The following is a 24731-nucleotide window of genomic DNA, read 5'->3' as shown; positions in this document are numbered from 1 at the left end:
TTGACCAGAATTAGACTAAAGGCCGCGCAAGTGGGAACAGTACCAAAGGGGCTGTCGCACACTCAACAAGTGTCTAACCATTTAAAACAGAAAGCCAGATACACATAAAGATATTGTTCCTCAAATACCAGACCTTGAGAAATGATGATAAAGGAAGACCTTGAGCGCAATCGTTTTATTCTATCTTCACTCACGTATATCATCGCCAGTGCTAGAATCTACACACACCTGATGCACTGCTTACAATGAGCCCCTCATTTGCTGATGCAGAGCTGTGGTCCTCCACACAGAGCCATGTTTGATGGATTATTAGATTGACCTGAGGGTGAAGTACTCGAGCTCATTGTGAGGCCCATGATGACACAGGAAAGGCAAGTGTAAAACATGAGGGTCTTACTCTTAATTAACATACAGAGGTGACCTGCCCACTGGCACTCTGGGACCAACAAGCCTTGCTTGATTCCCAGAAAAAATCTCTTGCGATAACGTGAAAGTAACAGTACTGAATAACACAAACCAGTTAAATGACATAGAATAAAAAACAAATTTTAATTAAATAAAGTTTGACTGATGGAAATTTGATCCATGAAAATCAATCAAAGATAGCAATTGGGGTATCACAAATTTGTATTGAAAATAAAAACCACAATTATCAATATTGTGTTAAAGGGATAGTTCACCTAAAAATGACAATTCTGTCATCATTTACTCACCCTCAGGTTGTTTCAAACCTGTATAAATGTCTTTGTTCTCACACAAAAAAAGATATTTGGAAGAATGTTAGCAATTTTCAGTTCTGGAACATCACCCACTACCATAGAAGAAAAAATGTTGTTGTTTTTTGTTCTGTTGAACACAGAATTAGATATTTAGGAGAATTTAGGAAAACAAACCACCATGGTCTAACCACCATTACATTTTTCCTACTGTGGTAGTCAATGCTAACATTCTTCCAAATATCTTTTTTTCTGTTCAACAGAACAAAGAAATTTATACAGGTATGAAATTACTTGAGGGTGAGTAAATGATGACAGAATTTTTATTTTTGGATGAACTGTTCCCTTTAATTGTACATACTGTAGATTGTAATATCGTAGCACTCATTTTAAAGTAATAGTTTGCCCAAAAATGAAAATTCTGTCATAATTTACTCACCCTCTTGTCAATTCAAACCTGTATGTACTTTCTTTCTTCCGCAGAAGAAAAAAAAGATATTTCGAAGAATGTTGGTAACTGGCACCCATTCACTTGCATTGGTTTTGTGTCCATACAATACAAGTGAATGGGTGCCTGCGCTGTTTGGTTACCAACTTTCTTTAAAATATCTTCTTTTGTGTTCTGCAGCAGAAAGAAAGTACATATAGATTTTAAATGACAAGAGGGTGAGTAAATGATGACAGAATTTTCATTTTTGGGTGAACTTTCCCTTTAAGTTTTACATACAATGGTTACAAACTCTCTCTCTCTTTCTCTCTCTGCCTACGTACACTTGTATTTTGAGTGCGATTTACTGATCTAAAAAGGAGAAAACACCAAATAAACAAATAGCAATAATATCGTTGAATCATGAATTCTTTTGGGCATGATAATCATGTAGTGAAATTCTGATATTGTGACAGCCCTAAGCATTGTTTGACTAGAAAGGGTATTTTAAAGACATTATATAACTACAGCAGACGAAGTGCCATTTATAATACACAAAAAAATAATTAAAATGAATAGAAAAAGAGTGAAAGCCTTAAAACGCATTTCGCATAATATCAACAATCTAAAAAAATTCCCACAAAAATAACTATATGATCACAGTCCAGAAATTCAGTGTCTAGTGAGGAGCATTCACATTCATACAGGTTGACATTGGCACATAACACGCAAGTGTCACTCCTCTTTGGCTTTGTTTACAGTGCATTGTGTCAAACCGATGTGTACAGAAAGAGTGCAGATGGTCATGTTTTCTAAGAGGCTGTAGGTTAAATGCATCGTATCATCACTTCCTCTCCCGTTGTCACTCAGTCCACTAGCGCAACACTCTGCTGTCCGGGAATGCATTGTCTCCATTCGGTCTAAAAGCCTCTTGTGTGCATGTGTGCTGAGCAAACTCATCGATAATCCTCTAAAAACGTCTCAGATGATGGCGCACGTCCACATAAATCACTCTCGTTCAGCTTCGGCTGAACTACTCTGTCAGTGTCTTGGTTACAATGATTAATGTTATAAAGTTGACACGTCTTAAATTCCTAACGCCCACCTAGATCATGGCTGTCAATCTGTCTGTGTGTCTCTCCCTAAGCTTAATGATACTAACTGTACTGAAAGGCAGTGGAGTGAAAACAAGTGGTGGAATTCTCCCAAGTAAACACCTTCTCATTGTGCTTAGACTACGCTCGGTTTAACATATAGACACACTCAGACCACACATACTGTTGCTAGAACACACTAAACCTTCAATGTCCAGTCACACACACATAAGAGAGCACGTGTAAAAATAAAAGCAGGGCTTCTTCATCAACTGCCATTTACAGTCACATGTAAAACATCTTAATAAAGCTCTCTGTACGTACCGTTGGCACAGGCCTCGTCTCATTCTTCAACTTCAACTGCTTGTTTCTTTTCTGATATCCTACACCACGTCTGAGGTCTCCTCTATCCGACAGGCACAGACTACACCAAGCACAGAGGTGGAAGAAAATACAGCATGAATTAGCATTCCTAAAGCAATCACATGACTAAATTTAACCAATAGGCTGCCTCAGATTTAGTACGATCCACCCCTCGCTCCTCCCGCTCCTTGAGCTTCTCTCTTGTTTCACTCTCTCACAGAATCCCTTTGACAGCACTGTGATACACAGAGAGCCGATGGTACATCCACACAGGGATGTTAGATTACACTTCCAGTAATATCCCGAATTAGGAACTCAATTTATATATTCAAGTGGGAATTACGATTTCAAATTGGTGTTAAATAACTGAAACGAATAAAATTAGATGTCATTACTGTCATTGGACTGTAACTTTGTGATTGGATATGCAGAGATGTTGCAACACAGGGTATAACACAGTCATGTCCAAAGACTGTTTTAAAGCATTAAAGGGACAGTTCACACAAAAATGAATTTACTCACTCTCATGTCATTCAACCTGTATGAATTCCTTTCTTCTGCTGAACACAAAAGAAGATATTTTGAAGAACATTGGTAACCAAACAACATTGGCCCCCATCGACTTTTAATTGTATGGACACAAAACCACGAAGACATTTCTCAAAATATCTTCTTTTCTGTTCCACATTAGAAAGAAAGTCATACAGGTTTTGAATGACGTGGGGGTGCATAAATGATGACAGAATTAAAATGTTCAGAGTGTCTATTTTTACACTGAGTACAAATAGCCCGCCTATTTGGTAGAAACTATTTGCACTAACTCCGCCCACCAGTATCTGATTGGAATAGAAAAACTTTAAGAGTGACACCATTTCAAACAGTAACTCCAGTGGTGCAAGGTGTAAAGTGTGTATATCTCTGATGCTGGAGACCTGGGTTCAAAACCCTCCGCTTGCCGAAATCGCTCTTTGACCTTTTTCCATCACATCAGATCTTAAAACCGTTAAAAAAAACTTAAAATTAAGTCTTATTTATAAAGTTTAGGTTTGGGGTAAGTGTAGGACTTCATTATCTCAATAAGTTACCATCCTTTTAATATTTTTTATAAATATAATGATTTACACTCTGTTATTACTGCATAATGTTTAATGCACAACAATACTGAGGTGCAAATAGTATCTGCCACTATTTATAAGTACCAATAGCATCTAACTACTATTTACACTTAATTCAAAGAATATACAGCTATTTTCGGTTAGTGTAAATAGCACATCGCTAAGAAATGCTGCCATATTCACTTACACTTAGTGTAAATAGCATCTGTCGATATTTTCACTTAGTGTAAATAGTATCTATTGCTATTTACACTTATTGCAAATAGTCGCTGCCTTTTATTTCTGTGTGAATAAAAAGCTACTTTTAAACACATAAAATGTCTGTTTTTGTCTGTTGCACCTCAAAGATCTCTAACAATTGAAATCACATATCAAAGTCATAATTTTTAAATAACCTGTTTACTTGAAATTTCATTCAATTTTGATATTAAATAGATATTTTATTAAAAACGTCTAATTTCCAAAGGTTTCATGCTCTACGGGCTCTGAAAATTCAGCACCTTTTCATTATTGATAATTTGTCGAAAACACACAAAAAAGTGCAAAGTAATGAACTAAATAGAAAAATGCACCAATCGATGGAAAAAAGGGGGTGAGGGATGATTCTTACACCAACAACAGTGTTGTAATGCATGCAAAGTCTCTGCGTCAACAAGAGGAAGGGGGGTGAAATCTTACAGCACGCCTCCGCTGCCTGATTTTACAAGCCCACCTCAACAAAGAGTGCCAAGCACGTCTGAATGTTGTACACCTAAACTACATGATTGCTCTGGAGGTGCCCGTCAAGGGAGACTCAAATATCACAGTTAGGTTTTCAAGTGTAGCGTGAGGCAATAAACTGTTTGTGAAACAGGATGCTTGGATACTACAGGCTGTTAAGTGATGTGCTGTGTAATAGTTTGGGACACACAGGTGCATAAGCAGCGTCGATGTAATTAAACAGGTCAGAGAACAGCGAGGAAAATAAAGGGCCTGACTGTGTTATTTTCTGCTGTGATAATACGTTCCTTATGCTTCTGTTTGTGTGCGAGAGGACCATTACGCTATAATAGGCCTTTACAGTGCTTAACGTTTTAAAATGACTAAGTGCCCATTAAAAAGGTAAATGTAGTTTTATGAAGCAATAAGCCACAGGAGGAAGTTTTACAGTAATTTTACCAACAGTGTTTTTTCCCCATTGTATATTTACTATTAAGCCGCATGTCATTCAAAATGGACTTTCTTCGGTGGAACACAAAAGAAGATATTTTGATAAAATATCTTAGTGGTTTTGTCTCCATACAATGGAAGTTAATGGGGGCCAATGTTGTTTGGTTATATTCTTCAAAATATCTTCTTTTGAGTTCTGCAGAAAAAAGTAAGTCATACAGGTTTGGAATGACATGAGGGTGATTAAATGATGAAAGAGTTTTAATTGTTAGTGAATTAACCCTTAATTGTGACAATTTACTTTGCATGCCATGTGCCATGTTTTCAGATTACATTCTCTTTAAACACAATAACATTCTCTTGATACACAAAAATTAAACAAATAAAAAAAACATGATTTCTTCAAGCAGCCATTAAAGAACATTGTTACAAAGATTTAAGTAAAAAACTAGATTAAAGTGCCCTAGTGGTGACAGACCCATTAGATTCATAACATTTAATTCTAATAGAGAGTTAGTTGGTAAATCCAGTTATGATGTAAGAATTTGGGACAATTGAAAGACTTAAAGGTCCAGTGTGTACTTTTTTGGAGGATCTATTGACAGAAATGCAATATAATAACTATGCCTTAATAGGTGTACAAAGACTTTGCATAATGAAGCGTTATGTGTTTATTACCTTAGAATGAGCTAGTGCTGTCACGATACCAAACTTCGGTACCAGTCGGTACTAAATGTTACGATACTAGCATTTCCCACTTTCATTTTGAGGGCTGTTGAACAGATTATGAAAGACCTCTGATTGGCCATTGTGTTTCCAAGCTCATCGGATATGTCTTTGAATGGCTCCTTACCGAGCACTTGCACAACCAAACTCGGACGCACGTGAAATGATCATTGCATCGCACTCTCTCGAGCGCTTACACAGATACACACGGAAGCGTTTGATTTTGACTTTGATAGACTTTCAAACGCTTCCGCGTGTATCTGTGCAAGCGCTCGGTAAGGAGCTATTCAAAGACATATCCGATGAGTATGGAAACACAATGGCCAATCAGAGGTCTTTCATAATCTGTTCAACAGCGCTCAAAATGATAGCGGGAAATGCTAGTATCGTAACATTTAGTACCGACTGGTACCGAAGTTTGGCATTGTGACAACACTATAATGAGCTATTTCTATCTACATACACAGCGGGTCCCCTTGCATGCATGGAATTCGCCATGTTGTTACAGCAGCCCTAAACGGACAAACTGCTCTACAGAACGCGTTCGTAAATATGTTATCTCCTTCGGCAAGACGCGAAAATGTGACATCATCTTAGTCCTGTGTCAGCCACGTAGTGCTTCAAAAGGGAGGGGGGCGGTTGAGTGAGCCGTTGGTTGCAAATCGCAACCTCACCGCTAGATGCCACTATACACTGGACCTTTAAGGCCACATTACCTGAAATAACATAAAAAGCAATGACATCACTCCAGTCATTCACACTGGCACATTTTTTTAAAACAGAATAATAATTTATAGACTATAGTTGTCTACAGTAGTACAGTATAGTCTATTTACTGACAACCTATTCCAATATTCATATGAGAAATAACTGACGCAGTGCTACTAACCCAGGATCCATCACTTTTTACAGAGATTTTTGTCAGAGCAAAAACAGGCTCACCCCCACTCGGTGCTGTTCCTTATCAGCCATAAACGCCCCAGCATCACTGTAATTGCCCCCATATACGAGAGACCCTCCTCTTTCTCATCTATCTCCCCTGTGTTGTGCTGTAAATCACTCACCTCCTCTCAATGAGGACACACTGCTGCCTGTCCATTACACACACGCCATGGACAGCATACTTCTCATTTCTCATCCTGAAAACATGGTCATTTGCAAAAGCAGTTTGCATTGTAATAGCAGAACTGACTTCTTTCATTGCAAACAAATAAATGCATGAACACACTTTAATGAAAATCTGATGTACATCATCGCATTGTTTCTTATGAGAGAAATGGTAATTGTTGACAGGTGTGGTAATGAAAGCCAAGTCCATTAAATGTCTCTTTAGATGTGATCATGTGATGTAGTGTCTCTAAAGGTTGTTTGTGGTTAACGCCGTCAGTGTGCCCGTCAATCTAGCTTTCAATGGGAAGACGTTTTTCCAGCTCCTGCGGTGCATGCCACAAAGTCCAGAGGTCCCGATCAATGTTTAGATGACATCAGACACATTTACTGTCAACACAATCCATTATACAGAGCTTTCACTATGAAATATTAATGATAAAGTGCAGAAACGTCCCAGATGTTTTAGCTTGACTTTTCAACGTAATAATTGGATATCTCTGCAATGCAAATATGCACTGCAAGCGTATGCTTTAACTATAATACGTAAAAACTGTATTTTGCATGTTGAAACAGGACGTTATGTTTCACCGCTGCCCTCTGTTGGCACTTAAAATTACACATCCGAGTTAGTTTGCCCTCATGGTGAAACAAGCCTATAAAGATGGTGATTTTAAATGAACGCCCGTTCTCACCAAACGACCACATGCTTTACTAGTAAAATCGATTTAAAATAAACATGCAATAAACAGTGAGACGGTAACTTAAATTATGAATGCAAGTATAGCAACCAACCTGTTGAAAACGACAGACCATCTGCCATTTAAGCCGCAACTGTTGACGCTTCACGGAGAATCATTCATCCCGCTGCAGACGAAAGATATTGTTTTTTCAATCATGCAAAGCTTTGCTATGCATCACATAGCTTTTATATTGCATTTGCAAGTTTTCTTGAGAAGTTAAGCATGACGACTTGAAGTTTGTTTACGTTCTGGAGCTCGAGACGACCTCTTGCGTTTGCGTGAGGTAATATTTGATAATAGGTTTATTATCTGCCCTCTGGAGACAATTTAGTTGTTTCTCTGTTTTTCTTATAATTTAAATAGCTAATCCATCTCTGTAGTTCTGTTTCCACTTTGCAGAGGGACTGGGTCTCCACCTATTCAGTTTTTGCGCACTTGTAGAGCTGGAATAGTTATAACAGTACCAAGTTATGACAGCACCAAGCTTCAAATTTGAACATAATCAATACAGTGGCGAGAGGAAAGATGGAAACAAGGTATTTAAAAACACCTGTTTTTCAAAGAGCTACAAGGCATGTTCAAAAAGGCATACAATGGAAGTGTACACAAACTTTAAACAGGAAGTGGAGCTCAGGTTACTTGTTTGAAAAATTACAAAATATAGCATAAAATAATCTATTATAGGAACAGAGCTAAACAATGAGTTGTTATTTCTAATGTGCCAACGTGCCATGTTAAAATGGTGGTCAAACTCAAAGGTTGATGATATGGATGAGGCATCAGGTGATGGAAGCATGTAATGTGGGTGTATTTGTTACACTTTTAAGAATGAGGCGGTGCTCGTTCTTTGTACAACACATTTATTTCTGAAAGAAATAGGAAGAACACAGGTTAGCTTCGGGAGCACTCTGTAGCGTGCACACTCGTACGCTCCCATGACATACTGAACGCTCTTTTCTATACTAGCGTCAGCGACCAATTCTCCAGACTAGTGTAACGATTAGGGTGCCCTCTGCTGGCGAAGCTGGGTTTGACAATAATTCCACTCTGAGAAATACATTGCACAGTATTATCAGTATCACAGTAGTTTTCTAAATTTTCAGAACTCAGTTTAAAAGTTTGAAAGGGGGGTACAACATTTATGCCTTATTTAAACAGTCAATAAACACTCAGGGCTACATATTCATGTACAGTACTGTGTGATGAATGAGACAGTGTGGGTTGTGGCTGTTCTTTGTATAGGAGGAGCAGCCAGCTGCTTTTTAATCGGTGCCTGTTTTTCTCTATTTCTCCCTTTAGCATGAGTACCACAGATAAGGCCAAACTTTCCGTTTTTCATCCAGGTGAGACCACCAGCTTGGTCAAGGGGATGAGTGATAACTGTAGACAGGTAAGTCTTATTTTCAGTATCATTGCATTTTGGGCAACTGGACAAAATACTGAAATAATACTGGAATATAATAATAATAATTTTATAAATCATTTTGTTAAATGTTTTATTGAGTAAAAAGTAGACTAAACGTTGATTACATTACAGGTTTTCACCACCTAGTTTATGGTTTAGACTTTCTAGGTTATTTTTAATATATTATTAATGATTTTATTAATGATTTTTGTGTAAATTAATGAACAGTATATTAGTATATTTTTAGTAACAATTTCTTTCTATTGCGCCTTTGCTTTAAGTTAGTTTTTTAACATAAATTGCTATCTAATAATAGTGCATTTATACTGTACATTTTATGAATGGCTTACACATCTAAATGCTTTTTTATGCAGTATAAACATACTTTTTACCAGAGAAGTTGGCAGTTCTAGTTCTTCTAACCTATAATAGAGAATAAATTTTGACTGGTTCTCTTTTCCTCTGTTTTGATACTGAGCAGATCTGGATGCAAGTGGTGCTTCAGGTTATTTATTATTAGATGGTGCTCCATGTGCTTTGCAGATCTCTCTCTGATCCTGTTAAGAGCTACTTGATTGTCAATGAAACTACCATCCCTGTCTGATATCATAATATTTTATAATGTTTCTATGCAGCGTTGTGCATTCTGGATCAGCTCTGTGGCTAGCCCGATGGTCTTGGGCTGAGACATCATGAGTGGTGTCAAACATCAGTTGTTGTTCACTTTTACACAATTAATTTTGAGATCAGAATGTTAAAAAAACAAACATTTTATTTATCTAGATTTAACCTGACTGGATGCATGGATTACATTATAAACACTTGCCTTTTTGCGCTACAGTTTTTCTACTGTGTATGTAAAATGTCTTGAGTCGAAGTACGCAATCCTGGGAAATGTATGATGGTCTTGGAGACATCATGAGTGGTTGGCGTCAAACATCAGTTAATGTTTGCTTTCAAACACAGATGATCACAAATCACATGATCTAAAGTCTTTTATGCATGCTCTCCAATGTGTGTGAGTTGTGACATTGCAGTTTTTGGAATAAACTAATTGGACATCCTTTGCAGTCAGAGACAGAAGAATAGCTGTTCTATGTGTGTGAGAGCAGTGCAGTTTTGTGTAATATGACACAAGATGGGAACAAATATTAAGTCACAATGGCAACGTACTTTATACTTTCTGAGGAAAATTCACTTACACGAATAAAATTAATTGTGACCCTGCCTGTGAAAACCAGGCTAAAGTGTCATAATCTAATTATGAGATAATGAACATCAAAGTTTAATTTCAACCATTTATTTCACTAGGATTTCAATCTTTGACATGGCCTTACTCAAGTCAATATTAAAGATATCAAGATTATATTTTCACAGAATGTTCTTGACATTATGTAGTAGTAAATCAGTAAATCACAAAAAAATGACTGGGTTGTGCAGACAGGGTGTTTTTTTCCCTTAAAATTAATTTATTTAATAGTGATTATATTTCTCAAAACAAAAAAGGTATTCATACACCAGTGTCTGGAATCTGTGAGGTTATGTGTTGATAAAATAGCTTTTGCCATGTCAGAAAGCCTTCTGACAGAAACTGTTACCGGATGATATAAGATCTGAAATATATCAGACAAGATTATTTAAGTTTTATAACCAAATTTATAGCAACATGCAAAAATGAATGTTGTTAAGGTAGTGAATTGTCCATTTCTGTAATGTGTCCATATCAGTGTCAAGAAAGACATCGATGCAAGTATCTAATATTTACTGAAACAGCAGTGCAAACTTCATTGGACATTTAAAAGGAGACAATTTTCATTTTTTACCTACTGTCATACTGATGACAGTCTATTTGGATTTAAAAATTGACGAAGGCACTTCACTGAAATTAAGTTTACAAAATAATATTAATGCAATACTAAAAATAGTCTATATATGTTAACATTTAAATAAATATACAAATAAAGTCTTCTTTTCCAAATTTCATATTTGACACATTTTTTACATATGCATTCACATTTCTAGACTTTTCAATGTAAAACAAATAAGAATTATTATTACAACAAACACCACAAAAAGTGCTGCTATTAAACCAATGTGTCTTGAAGAGGTTTCTTCAGTCAAACTTGATGAAACATCTGTAGGACAAGAACAGAAAGATTATAATCATATATTTAGGTCAGGCTGCACTGGATTACTCAATTAAATTATAAATACTGTTTCATCAAAGCAGCATTTGTGATAAATTCGTACCCCATGTAAGAACCAATGGCTTTTTAAGACTACTGTGCTCTATTTGACAAGAGTAGTTGCGTGTCGTTTTAGACAACATAGTTGTCACCTGAACCTGGTATGTCTGGTCATGATTTGGCAGGAGACCTGTTGATGTGCCATCGGATGCTGGCTTTCCATCAACAATCCACTCCACAGTGATATCTTTAGGGTAAAACCCAGTTACCACACAGATGAGAACACCATCATATTGATGCTTGATCACAGCTTCAGGACAAACTGTAAGCATAGACAAAACATAAACAATCAATGAATAATAAACATACAATTAATAAGTAAAATAACGAATTAGCGGTGTATGATCAGAATGTAAAAAAATAACATTTTATTTATCTAGATTTAACTTGACTGGATGCATGGATTTTGGATTACAATATAAACACTTGCCTTTTTTCTCTACAATTTCTCTACTGTGTATGTAAAACGTCTTGAGTCGAGGTACGCAATCCCGGTGAATGTATATAAGATTATTGTGATTCCAGAGGTCAAACCCGTTAAGAATATTCTTAATGTCCAGATCCTGTGGCAAATATGAGTGCCAAATGGGGCTGTCCATGTCCATAGATAGACTGTACTCTCCATTGACTGATATATGGTACAATCCACTAGATGTTTCATTATGGTTCAGCTGACATCCATACATTAACTGTATGAGTGGACCTAAAATTGGAGAATCATCTTTCAAATGGAGCACCTGTACAGTAAAATCTATTTGTATTGGTACCACTAACATATGCTTATATGGCTTTTGTCACTTTTGCATTTACTGAAATTCAGAGATGCACCGATTATGTACATTTTGGTAACGATAACCGATACTTCTTTAACACTGGAAGCCAATAGCCGATATATTGGCCGATATACAGTATACATATTAATAACATTTTCTTAGACTGAAACTAAGGCATTAAGTGGACATCTGCTTTTATTTGAAAACATTGACTGCAGAAAACAAGGTAACCGTTGGTTCTCTTTTCTCTAAAAATCATGTACCAAGCACTTTACGCTAGTTAAAGATTCTTTAACTTTTAAACTTTTCTGGTATTATGTTTATTTAATAAACAAATTAAAGATGTTCTTCCATAGCAACCCAGAAAAGTGTTTTCAATTGCCACAAGTCTAACAGGTCTCAAGACCGAGAGCATTCAGACAGCAATATGCTTTTGTTCCTATAATTTACACATTCAAAAATATCTGCTAGGGGTGTAATGGTTCAAATTATTCACGGTTCGGTTTGTGTCAAGGTTTTAGGGTCACGGTTTCGGTTCGGTTTGTGCTGTTCAGGGAAAAGGGACTACTGACAACTAAAAATAAGAACAAATAATCAAGCTAGAAGTAACAGCACCAATAAAACAACAGAGCAAAGCAGAAAATAAAATAAGATACTGTATATATACCTTTTAAGGTAGAAATGGATTAAAGTAATCAAATAAAACATAACATTGCATATGTACAAATTAAATAAAGATGAATCATAATTGAAGTTACAGAAGCTATTGAGTCACAAAGCAGTGAGTGATTTCCTTGACTTTTAACAGACAGCAGGAATATGCAGCTGTCGCTTTAAGGGGAATGCATCAGATCCAGTACACTGATACTGTACACATGCGTTTTTTCGTCTGTTTCGTCCGTTCACTTATGACATAACCCTCGTTTGTAAAGATACTCGACAAGAGGGGCATGTTGACCTACTTCGTGTGTGAATTTGTCCGTTTAAGCGCTTCAAAGACAACTCAATATTTGTGCCATGTCTGAGACTTTCCTTGTACTTCGGATCTTCTCACAGCGCGCAAAGCGATTTTTCTTCTGCATCATCTGGCACTTAAATGTTTAAATTGGCAAGGCTTGAATGAGTGTAGTTTAAATAGCAACATGTGCTGTTCAGGTCTCACCTGCACTCGTGCGCTCACAACACCCGGGTGATGAAAGCATAAATGACTGTACAGCATACGTCAGTCCTATTGAAATTTGTCTACGTTATTTGATTTGTTGTAGGTATTAAATGTGTATCCATCGACAAACATACATTAGCTGAACTTTGTCAGTCGGTTTTACGCATTATAATTTCTAACGAACCATAATAAATGCGTCGTCAGATTTAAGATGAACCCGAACCGTTGGTGAAGAACCGTGCGGTTCAATTTTTACCGAGAACCGTTACATCCCTAATATCTACATACTGTATGTCACAGTTACCAGCTGCAGAGCCCTCTAAAAGCCACAAGAGGGCACTCTCCAAATCACCCGAACTCTCAACACACTACCCCTGCATTCCAACTGGGATATATCGCCCTCCGAAAGGCCCTTCGGAGTGACAACAATCATGGCCGCCATACTGAAGGGTCGTTCCAAACCGAAGTGCTCATAACTGGCCACGTCAAAGGGCCCTTCAGTATGAAGGATTTCGAAGGGTGCAACAGATGGGTCACTTCGGGCTCCCATGATTCTTTGCGCAGATTCTTTGCGTGGTGATGCCGCCTCCTTATGGGCGCGGGATGATGATGCAGAACGGCCCTTCAAGAAACAGTTGTTTGGTCCCCTACGCCCTTTAACCCTTCAAAGCTCTCACTCCGGAAGGTAAACCATTCGAAGGGCATAGGGATGAGCCCTTCGAAATGGAACGCAGTGTACATTATAAGCAATACCTGACACAATAAACAGGCACTATATATACACACACACAAGCTAACAAGACACAGGTGATTGCAACGGTGGCTGACGAGTCCGGGCAAAGGGTTATGGGAAATGTAGTGTGTTGAAAGTTCGGGTGATTTGGGGAGTGCCCTCTTGTGGCTTTGAGAGGGCACTGCAGCTGGTAATTGTGACACTGTACCAATTTGTCGGCTATAATATATCGACCCAAATGAGGACCTAAAAAGGATCATTTATCGCCGATACTGATATGGCCGATAATTTATTGTGCATCCCTACTAAAAATAATCTGTTATTATACATTCTGTCTTGTGATTGTTTTTTAATTACCCTCATAAATAATCTTATTAATGTTAAAAAAATTAATATATTTATTCAATATAATTATATAAATATTATTATATTATAAGATAGCAGATACTGAAAAAAATCAAACCTACCTTTCAACCCCACTGTTAAATTTGCATATCTTGAAAACAAGTTAAAATAACCAGTTTTAAAATTTGTGCAATCTCTAAGATCTCTCCAGACAGTAGAGAGAGCTTCCTTTTGGCCAAATGGGTGTGAAAACACATCAGTGATGCTGTCGTAGGTAAATACTCTATAATCATCAAGCATGCCATAGGAAGAGTATGTTGGCAAATAATCATGTCCAGGCGCAAATGTCACATGTATGATCAAACTGTGATTCCCTGTGCAAAAAAAACATACATAATTATTGTATATGACATTTTAAATAATAGTACTTTGAAATAATATACATAAAATTATTGTGTGTGCTATGTTTTACAACCCACCAGTGTATTGCGCCTTTAAACCCACCATAGAGGACACCAACAAAAACTGTATTATTCAAGAAAACAGCAATTACAGTCATAAAAACAGTAATTTCACCTTTCCTCATTACCTAAACACTCCACCATACTTTCAAGCATTTAGAGTTTTATTGTAATTAAGTATACGACTTTAAGCTCTTTGTATAAGTTACCAAACCTGTAATACTCGCGTTGACATTGTACTTTCGTTTTCGATGCACGAGCTACAGGAACACAAACCAGAAGTTTGACGAGAATCTTGTTGATAATTGTGTGAAGAAGAGACCTCTTGAAACTGATTATGGTCCAGCGATTGATGATGAGCTGTCAGTGATTCCTGTTATTTTGCACAAACGAGCCATCATCTTCAGATTTGTAGATACAAGGTGTGCCCAGAGAGATGTGTTTAAGTTACAGGTTTGATATGACGCTTGTTTTTAATTCCCTACCCACACTCTCTGGCAAGTCTTACAAAAATAAAAAGGTTTAGTTATCTATACTGTGGTATAGATAACCATAGGTTACATTCCCAATCGGCCCCAAACAGTCAACAGCATACTGTGCTGTGCTTACATAATCTTCAGTTTTGTGAATACAAGGTGTGCCCAGCAACTCACACCCACTTGACGTGGTTAAAGGGATAGTTCACCCACAAATGAAAATTCAAATGATTTTGACTTGTATTGGTTTTGTGTCTGTACACTAGAAGTGAATGGGTACCGCCGATGTTCAGTTACCAACATTCTTCAAAATATCTTCTTTTCTTGTTTGCAGTAGAAAGTTTTGAAATGACAAGAGGGTGAAAAAATGATGACAGAATCGTCATTTTTGGGTGAACTATCCCTTAAAGGACCAGTGTGTAATATAAAGGAGGATCTATTGACAGAAATGCAATATAATATACATAATGTCTTCAGAGGTGTATAAAGATCTTACAATATTGAACCGTTATATTTGTATTATCTTAAAAGGAGCTATTTATTTCCACATACACACAGGTCCATTTCGCCATGTTGCGCCGCCATTGTTTCTACAGTAGCCCTAAATGGACAAATTGTTCTACAGAACGCGTTTCACAAATACATTTTCTCCTTCAGCAAAGAAGCGAAAACGTGACAACATCTTTGTCCTGTGTCAGCCACCGTAGTGCTTCAAAGGGGGAGGGGGGGGGGTTGTGGAGTGAACCGGTGGTTGAAATCCGCAAACCTCACTGCTAGATGCCGCTATATTTTACTGACTGGTCCTTTAAAGGAATAGTTCACCCAAAAATTAAAACTTTGTCATCATTTGCTCACTCTCCAGTTGTTACAAACTAGCTAACTAACTCTCTGTGTGTGTGTTCGCGCGTGTGGGTGTCTATTTTAGCCATTTCTGACTGCGAAGGAGCCAAGTGTATTTTTTGACCCTTTAACATATTTACGAATATTTTAATATTTATTAAAATTTATTAATATTTATTTTGTATTCACATAGCTAATGCGACAAACGTCACCAAGTGTCATCTCATTCTGATAATTTAGAGGCCCAGAGGGTTAACTGTATACTATAGTATAGATATCAAGTTAACTTTACTACATAAAAATACATATTTGGTCCCAGTCAACAGTAAAATACTGTTTCTAAAACGCTCTTATACGCTTTCGATAGTGATGTGCACATGACATGACATGATTTTGGTAAGAAGGCTACAGTTGTGTTGTATACAGCTGCGCAGACTTATTGGAATAATCGTGAGAGCGATTTGAAAGCATATGGAGCAGTCTGCTTCCGCGATAATGTGATGTCATACCCGATCGGTCTGTACATAGGTTTACATACCATAGTTTATAACTAGTAGTATTTAAGTTTACTATATATTTTTACTGTTTTATACTTGACCAATAATTGTTTTTAGACATGATACCACTCAAATGAGCAGAAATTTAAGAGGTAAAAGGCAAAATAATTTAAAAGCAGTAAAGGAAAGTTTGTCTAAAGTTCAGTGCAATCACGTGATTAATGCTCAAATGAAACAATAGCTGAATCCGAAATGGCATACTTCCTTACTATCTAGTAGGGAAAAAGCAGTAGGCAAACGAATAGTATGTCTCAATCGTCAGTATTCATAAAAGAGTAGGCGAGAAATACCCGGGTGGTGGACTATTTCTCGCGAGATTTGGACGTGCGTATACTAATGTTGTCTCCGAATACGCCTACTTACCTACTATGTAGTAGGAGAAAACAGTAGGCTACTTGAACAGAGTAGTATGTCCGAATCGTTAGTATTCATAAAAGAGTAGGCGAGAAAAATATTCCTGTACTCCACCGCAGACAGTGTTCTCATCCAAGACGCAAGGCACGACGTGTTCACTCTCACGCGCGTCCCATTCACACCTCCCCTTCTACACCTCTATCTCTCTCTGTCGATCTCTGGAACTGCCAGTCAGCTGTGAACAAGACTGACTTCATCAATGCTTTTGCTAGCCAGTCTGACATTCACATTCTAGGTCTTACTGAGACATGGATTCGTCCTGAAGACTCTGCCACACCTGCTGCGCTCTCCACAAACTACTTCTCTCACTCTCCCCGCCAAACTGGAAGAGGAGGAGGCACAGGTTTGCTTATCAACAATAATTGGAAATATTTCCCACTATCTTCTCTATGCAACAACTATTCATTTGAATACCACGCTGTTAATATCACTTCTCCCACTCAGCTCAGTGTTGTTGTAGTTTACAGGCCCTCTTCACAACTTCATTGAAGAGTTAGATGTGCTGCTCTCCTCATTCCCGGAGGATGGCGGCCCTCTTGTAGTATTTGTGGACTTCAACATCCACCTGGAGAAACCCTATGCTTCTAACTTCCACACCCTCACTGCCTCGTTCGACCTCACTCGCCTCGCCACAGCCGGTTTTCACAGATAACATTAAAGTCACACCTCTTCACATTTCTGACCACTTCTTCATCACTTTCAACATGCTCCTTCTTACATGCCTATTTTAGACGGAACCTTCGCTCTCTCTCCCCTAGCACCCTCTCTGCTAAAGTGACATCCTCTCTTCCCTCCAACTTTGCATCTCTAGATGTTGACATTGCCACCGACACCTTATGTTCAACACTTACATCCTGTCTAGATAACCTTTGTCCTCTGTCCTCCAGATCAGCTCGCGCCACCCCCTTCTGCCCTTGGCTGTCTGACCTCATCCGTGAACAACGGAGTACACTCAGGGCGCCAAGAATTCTGCTGACCTAAGGGACTACCAGTCACTACTCTCCTCTTTTTCTGCTAGTGTTACCACAGCTAAAACATCTTTCTATACCACCAAGGTGAGCAATGCACCTAACACTTGGTAGTTTTTCAAGACATTTAACTATCTTCTTTGCCCCCCTTCTCTCCCACCCACTTCATCTTTGACTGTGGAGAACTTTTCACTGAAAAAACATCATCCATCAGCAAACAATTCTCAGCACCTCAGACCTTGGTTCACACTACCCTCACTTCAAACACTGAACTATCCACGTTCGCCCCACTGACTGACACTGAAGTCACCAGACTTCTCTCCAGCCACCCCACCACCTGTCCCCTTGACCCAATCCCCTCCCATCTCCTCCAGGCCATATCCAGCACACTCACACCTGCACTCACACACACATTATCTACACCTCCCTGCTCACCGGCACTTTTCCATCCACATTCAAACAGGCCCAGGTCACACCCCTACTTAAGGAACCCACATTGGACCCCTCTACTACCGACAGTTACAGACCTGTCTCTCTCCTCCCATTTATTGCAAAAAAACTTGAAAGGGCAGTTTTCAACCAGGTGTCTTCCTACTGTCTTCGCCCCGGAGGGGAATTTATTAAAGTTAGGACCGTGGCTGTTTGGGGAAAACCCAAGATCCGTGTCTCTGTGTCCCAGGTCCAGGTAGTGGGGCGGTGTGAGGTGTCCCTTGTTCCCTTTGTGTCCCATGTGTCCGATATATCCCAGGTGTCCCTTGTGTCCTTGGTGCTCTCCGTGCACTTCATGGTCCTTGTGCCCAATGTCCGTGGGGTGCGGGATTCCGTGCTCGCTGCCGGTCGTCACTAGTCTGAACCTGTGTAAGGAGAGTGGAGACAACCATTAGAGACTTCGTATGAGGGATTCGTAGCTCACCGTGCTTCTGGTGCAGCCGGCTTTTATGCCGGCTGAGATTAGCTTGTGACGCCCGGCAGCTCCGCCTCGTTGATTCCCTCTGTTCCCATGGCGATGCTGATAGCGCTATGGGTGACTCGCCACACTACCTATCCCAGAATAAACTACTGGATGACAAGCAGTCTGGCTTCAAAACAAACCACTCCACTGAGACTGCACTGCTATAGAAAAAAAAAAAAAAAAGAAAAACAAGGTGAAATCTAAATCCTCGGTCCTGATTCTGCTAGACTTATCTGCAGCGTTCGACACTGTCAATCACCAGATACTGTTAGCAACCCTGTCATCTCTAGGAATCTCAGGCACTCCTCTCCGCTGGTTCAAACCCTACCTCTCCGGCAGATCCTTCAGGGTGTCATGGAGGGGCTCGCTGTCCACTGCTCACCACATGATCACTGGGTTCTCTCAGGGATCGGTGCTTGGACTTCTGCTTTTTTCCATCTACACAACATCCTATGGACCCATCATACAGGTACACGGCTTCTCCTATCACTGTTATGCTGATGACACCCAGATTTACATCTCATTTCACCCAGACGATACCACTGTAGCAGCTCGCATTAGCGCCTGCCTAGAAGACATCTCAGCTTGGATGAAAGAGCATCACCTCCAGCTGAACCCTGCCTAGACAGAACTACTTGTATTTCTGGCACACCCCACAGTGCAACACGATCTCACCATCCAACTTGGCAAAACCACAATCACTCATTCCAAAACAGCCAGGAACCTCGGAGTCATATTTGATGAACAGCTGTCGTTCAAGGATCACATTGCAAAGACAACGCGGTCATGCCGATATGCCTTATTCAACATTAGAAAGGTTAGACCCTATCTCACTGAGCATGCGGCACAACTCCTTGTCCAGGCCCTGGTAATCTCAAAGTTGGACTACTACAATGCTCTCCTTGCTGGTCTTCCTGCAAAGGCTATCAAACAACTCCAGCTGGGTCAGAATGCAGCAGCACGCCTCGTCTTCCAACAGTGCAAATGCGCATGTGACACCCCTTTTCATCTCTCTCCACTGGCTACCGGTTGAAGCCCGTATCAGACTCAAGTCACTAATGCTTGCCTACAGGACTATCACTGGATCTGCACCGGCATACTTTCACACCCTCCTACACTCCTACACCCCACCAAGAACCCTGCATTCAGCAAACGAGCGGCATCTTGTATTGCCTTCTCAAAAGGGCAGTAAATTGCTTTCCCGTTCATTCTCCTTCACAACTTCTTCCTGGTGGAACATTCTTCCTAACTCAGTCCGGTCAACCACATCTCTCACAACATTCAAAAAATTACTTAAAACCCATCTCTTCTGTGAAAATTTGACAGACAAATGAGAAAGAAAAAAACACGAAAACAGGTATTGGTCTGGCTTTTGTTGAAACTAGTAACTTTGTATTAGTACCTATTGTATTATTGCTCCTGTATGACATATCGCTTATTGCTCCCTGAACTCTCTGTAAGTCGCTTTGGATAAAAGCGTCTGCTAAATGACTAAATGTAAATGTTATTTATCCAAACAAAAAATGAAGAGACGTGTAAAAATGGTTTTGTCGCGATAGTCCAAGAAAGAGTACCCAAGTGCAGGTAGCAGTATAATAACTCAAAGCTTTATTTGAACAAAACAAAAGACCCACGATGGGGTAAAACGGTAACTGAACAATCCAAACTATAAAACAAAAACAAAACAAAGACTTCCCACGAGGGGGGAAACAAGGTCATGCACATAAACAATACATGTTAACAAGACTCGGCAATGCAGGAACAAGGTCACAGGGTACAGTAGGTACAAGGATAACAAAGAACGAACCAGCACAGGACAGCAAACACAAGGGCATTAAATAGGGGAACTAAAAGGGGATAATTAACAATAGGCAGGTGTGGGGAATCAAACACTGGCAGGAAGCTAAACGAGGAAACGAGGGGGCGGGGTCAAGAGACAAGACAGGGGAGCACATGGCAGTCATAACAAACAATGACCATGCGCTTCCACACAAAAGACGTGGGGCTGTCATGACCCTGCCACAAGACTAGAAAAGCAAGACAAGATGAGGCAGTACCCCAAGGGGACAAGACGGAGTGCGCCATTTGGGACAGGGCCTTAGCCCTTGTTAAGCACGTACTTACTGAAATTAAGTACCTACTCATTGAGTATGCCATTTCGGATGCAGCCAATATTGTTCGACTTTTTTTTAATGCTTAATTAACAACAAATACAAAAATAACAATAATAACAACAACAACATAGCATAAGGAAAAAATGATAATAAAAACTATATACACGGGGGTATTCAAATTAACAAACAACACTGTGTACATACAAAAAAAGTTCAAGGCTTCACAATAGTCCACCGTTCTTTTAGCCTTAGTGTTCCTTACACCCTTCAATGTTTCAAATATGGACAGAGCTCAAATTTAAAAAATATAACAAAGTAAAGTTTGGTGTCTTTTTTGACCATCGACATTTGTGAATATGAAACTTGTCTAAAATAATAAATAAATTAAGCAAAAAGGAGGCTTGTTCGACTTAATGCGGCGCCGCAAGATCCGACAGGCGGATGACATCAAAGAACCGCGAGATCGATTCGAAGGCAAACTTTTTATGTTTCTTTTAATCGCTCTGGCGGTACTTTGATGTCATTCGCCTGTCGGATCTTGTGGCGCTGCATCAAGTCAAACAAGCCTAATGAAAGAGGTCCCATCACTCCATGTGACAGATTCATAGATGGCAGGAACAACTGAAAAACCTTTGCTATCAAGTTTACAAAACACAAATAATCTGTTATCCCGCAACAAATTCTATAATTGGTCACTAGAGGGCAGCATTAGAATGGACAAAGTGCCAAAATGGCCATTCACCTTATTGTTCTGCTTGGTCCTAAGTTTTAAGAAATAGCTGTCCTCTTGTTGTTTAGTTAGTCACAGGAAATGTTGTTTAGTCTATCATAATGTAAATGACAGAGTTTATTTTTGCATTTGTGCTTACCAAGGGGAAGAACAACTCACCAGTTATTCCCCAGGCTCATGGGAGGTCCTGGCATGTATGTGTCCAGTTTTTTTGTGGTTTTGTTCTCCATTCACGTCCCACAGCAGGGATCTTATACAAAATATTATTCCTCTTAATAAGAGACCACACTGTTGCTCAGGGCCTTAACCGGAGAGACGCTCTCTGTAACAATAGATGGAGACATTATTTGTCTTGTGTTGCGTACTTCCTCTATCAAACAGTCCCACCCAGAGGAATGAAAAAGAGGGGAAACATTTTATTTCACAAGTCTCTTTTAGACAATGCAATAAAATCATTACAAAATCATTATTATAGTAATGGTTTTAGATTACGACTGATGTCAAATCTTTACCTTTCAAGCACCATTAGCACAAATACTGCTTTCATGTTTAAGGCTCAGCTATTAGAATGCTTACTGTAATTCCACATTCAAAGGGAATGTTTTTAACCCTAATCCAAATCCTTCAGTCCAAAGTCCATAACAAAAAGCACTTTCGTTAGGCTTACTATTGTGCCACTAATGTTGTGCTGTTGTTCCAGACCACCAACACAAAGTTGCGGATTTCTGCCCATTGCACAGTAGCATTCGGCGGTTATGTGGTCTTCAAGTGAATGCTTTGTAAATGGCTCATTATCTGTTTCACAGATTTCAATGGGAAAACTGGACCAAACTCTAATCGGACCTTATGAAAGACAGGGTACAGTACTGCTCAAGAAGAAAACCCTTTTTAGTTGGAATGGGCCTCTCAATTAGTCTGTGTCATGGTGTTTTGTCATTGTGAAAGTTTCCATTTAATCCGCAAAAAATGTGTTCTTTCATTCAGTGCCATGAGTCTAAATAACCAGCCACATTGTCAGGGTGGAGAATGGAGATGGCCACGATGAAGACAAAAAGAGCGAGTGGTGTGGAGCTTGATCTGGTTGGTTGGCCCTGCTCAGACCTGACTGTCTCTGTTTGAACTGTATGAACTGGCTGACCCCAAACTGGTTCAATACAAGTTTGAAAAAGAAATGTACATTTGAGACCTGATGGTATGAAAATACACATTTATATTCCTTCAGAGTAGCAGTCTAAGTTGCTTACTGCTGTGACAGGTTTCAGTGGCTGGTTATTTAATTGTTATTTAATGGCACACGTATCACATTGCAGTGATGGAGACGGCCATGAAAGAACATTTAAAGACCCACAAAGCTAAAATAGGATTAAGTTTCCAGTCATGCAAAGGTGAGTCAGGGAGTGTTGTGGACCCAGTCAGCTTCTAAAAGCTCAGAGGTCACATGACCAGAGGATTACAGAATCATGTCCTTACACACTCTTGTCCTTCACAAGAAGACGTTATGGCAACCATCAAACAAACCTCTATATGATCTATCATATGCTTTGTTTAATTCCAGCAACTTTTATTATGAAGTGCAGTCTTATTTTAGTAAATGTGTAACATTTGATTGACAGAATTGTGACTTTGAAAATTATAAGTAACTGTTATCCTTGTCAATACACTACATGCACTTTTCAATAATGCACTCGTGTGCTTAAAATGGATCACATTTTTATTTTATCAGTCTCCCCCTTAGAAATAGCAGAGAGATAAGGGGGTAGTGGACTACAGGCACACATGCAGTCAACATGCCCTGTAAAAAACAATCCCGTAAAAAAACGGATAAAGTACTGGCAGGAAATTACAGAATTTATGGACATTTCCGTTAATGCTAAAATGCAAGTGCAAAATGTAAAATACAGGTAAAACAACTGTAAAATTAATTATAATATAAATATTAATACAGTATATTGTGCCCTATTTTTACAGATTTTTACAGATTACAGATTAAGGATGTTCTTTAATGTGTCTTCATAAACACGTGACAGATGATTGCAACAAAAATTGTATTTAGTTAAATCATCCGAGGATTCACCAGAGCAGAAAAAAACTTTCTGCTAAAATTCTTAGAATTACTGATGTGCTTTATTTTTTCCTTATTGTAAATAATCTCCACCCAATTCATATAATTTACTGAAGAAAATGACACAGAAGGCAGGAAGTAAGTCATGACTTGGATTTTTCTTTGATTTACTGAACAATACCAACCCCCACCAAACCCACCCAGTCTTTGATCCAAGGTGTGTCTGTTATTGTTTGCAATGCCTATCAAAGAACATTTATTTAATCCCGAGGAAGCAGAGTCAACAGTTCTCTCATTTTGAATGGTTTACATAATAAGAAGACAATGCACGAGAATGTTTTGCTTTTGGATACAAGTTTGCCGGACTCTTTCCTACTGTGATGAACAAAGACTGGATGTGATGAACAAAGACTGGATGTGATGTAAAAGATGAAACAACAATGACAAAGCACTGCCAGGTTACCAAAGCGTTTCTTAGATATAAAGTCTTCAATGATTTATTCGATTTATTTTATCTAAAAAAAGCAACCTTTGTCTTGACTGACAAATAATCATTTTTGACATCAGATAGGCCTACTGTCGTACACGCGGTGTCAAAGCGTGATGTAGGCTACTTTGTCTAACTTCATGTAAGAAACACGTCCTTAATCCTCACATTATACTATTTAGCATACTTTCATCTTGACATAAATTTAGTTTTGCATATCGATGTATTATTAAATTGTTCATTCGTTTTAATTAGTCGTCTAATTAAAAAATATTACGTGGATGAACAAATGAGTCCATGACAGTTCGATCGCTGGTATATGCGTTAATGATTATTTTATCTGCAGAAATCAATGTTCATTCTTGAGCAAATACAAGTCACGCAGTCAGGATTGTCCAGATTACAACGATTAAATCGACACATTTAACGTCACTCCATTGAATACGTGCAGCCGAACGTCCCGCCTATTTACAAACTTGCTTGTGTACAAATCGCCGTACTGTCAGACGTAACCAAGCAACAACCAATCAGAGCCCGTGTTAAGAATTTATATGAACCGCTTTACT

General features: G+C 38.8%; 2 protein-coding genes across 6 annotated transcripts in view; both read right to left on the bottom strand.

Annotated features, from left to right (window-relative positions):
* phc2a (polyhomeotic homolog 2a (Drosophila)) overlaps positions 1-7680 on the bottom strand; it is a 40682-nt gene extending 33002 nt beyond the window's left edge. The window contains exons 1-3 of one of the 3 annotated variants that reach the window (XM_057320136.1): positions 7493-7680; positions 6655-7087; positions 2562-2661 (exon numbers count right to left, since the gene is read on the bottom strand). The gene's annotated coding sequence lies outside the window, so the exon portion shown is untranslated. Of the gene's footprint in view, positions 1-2561; positions 3260-6654; positions 7088-7492 lie in introns of those variants that run through there. The other 2 variants (XM_057320137.1, XM_057320135.1) reach the window with 2 other exon arrangements.
* Positions 7681-10134: 2454 nt separating this feature from the next.
* LOC130544936 (hereditary hemochromatosis protein homolog) lies at positions 10135-15194 on the bottom strand. Of its 3 annotated transcripts, none has more exons than XM_057319127.1 (6): positions 14780-15193; positions 14584-14629; positions 14227-14478; positions 11522-11794; positions 11096-11353; positions 10135-10980 (listed from the first exon to the last, which is right to left on the bottom strand). In XM_057319127.1, exons 1-6 carry the CDS (start codon positions 14798-14800, stop codon positions 10856-10858), a joined length of 975 nt encoding a protein of 324 aa, XP_057175110.1. In that variant the 5' UTR covers positions 14801-15193; the 3' UTR covers positions 10135-10855. The 3 variants fall into 3 exon arrangements, with proteins under 3 accessions (XP_057175110.1, XP_057175112.1, XP_057175111.1); XM_057319128.1 differs by having other exon boundaries at positions 10855-10980; positions 11184-11353; positions 14780-15194; XM_057319129.1 differs by lacking the exon at positions 11522-11794 and having other exon boundaries at positions 14780-15194.
* Between the last annotated feature and the right edge of the window lie 9537 nt (positions 15195-24731).

The sequence above is a fragment of the Triplophysa rosa genome, linkage group LG21 (assembly GCF_024868665.1).
Source record: "Triplophysa rosa linkage group LG21, Trosa_1v2, whole genome shotgun sequence".
NCBI classification, from domain to species: domain Eukaryota; kingdom Metazoa; phylum Chordata; class Actinopteri; order Cypriniformes; family Nemacheilidae; genus Triplophysa; species Triplophysa rosa.
This window is presented reverse-complemented; position numbering and strand designations above follow the sequence as displayed.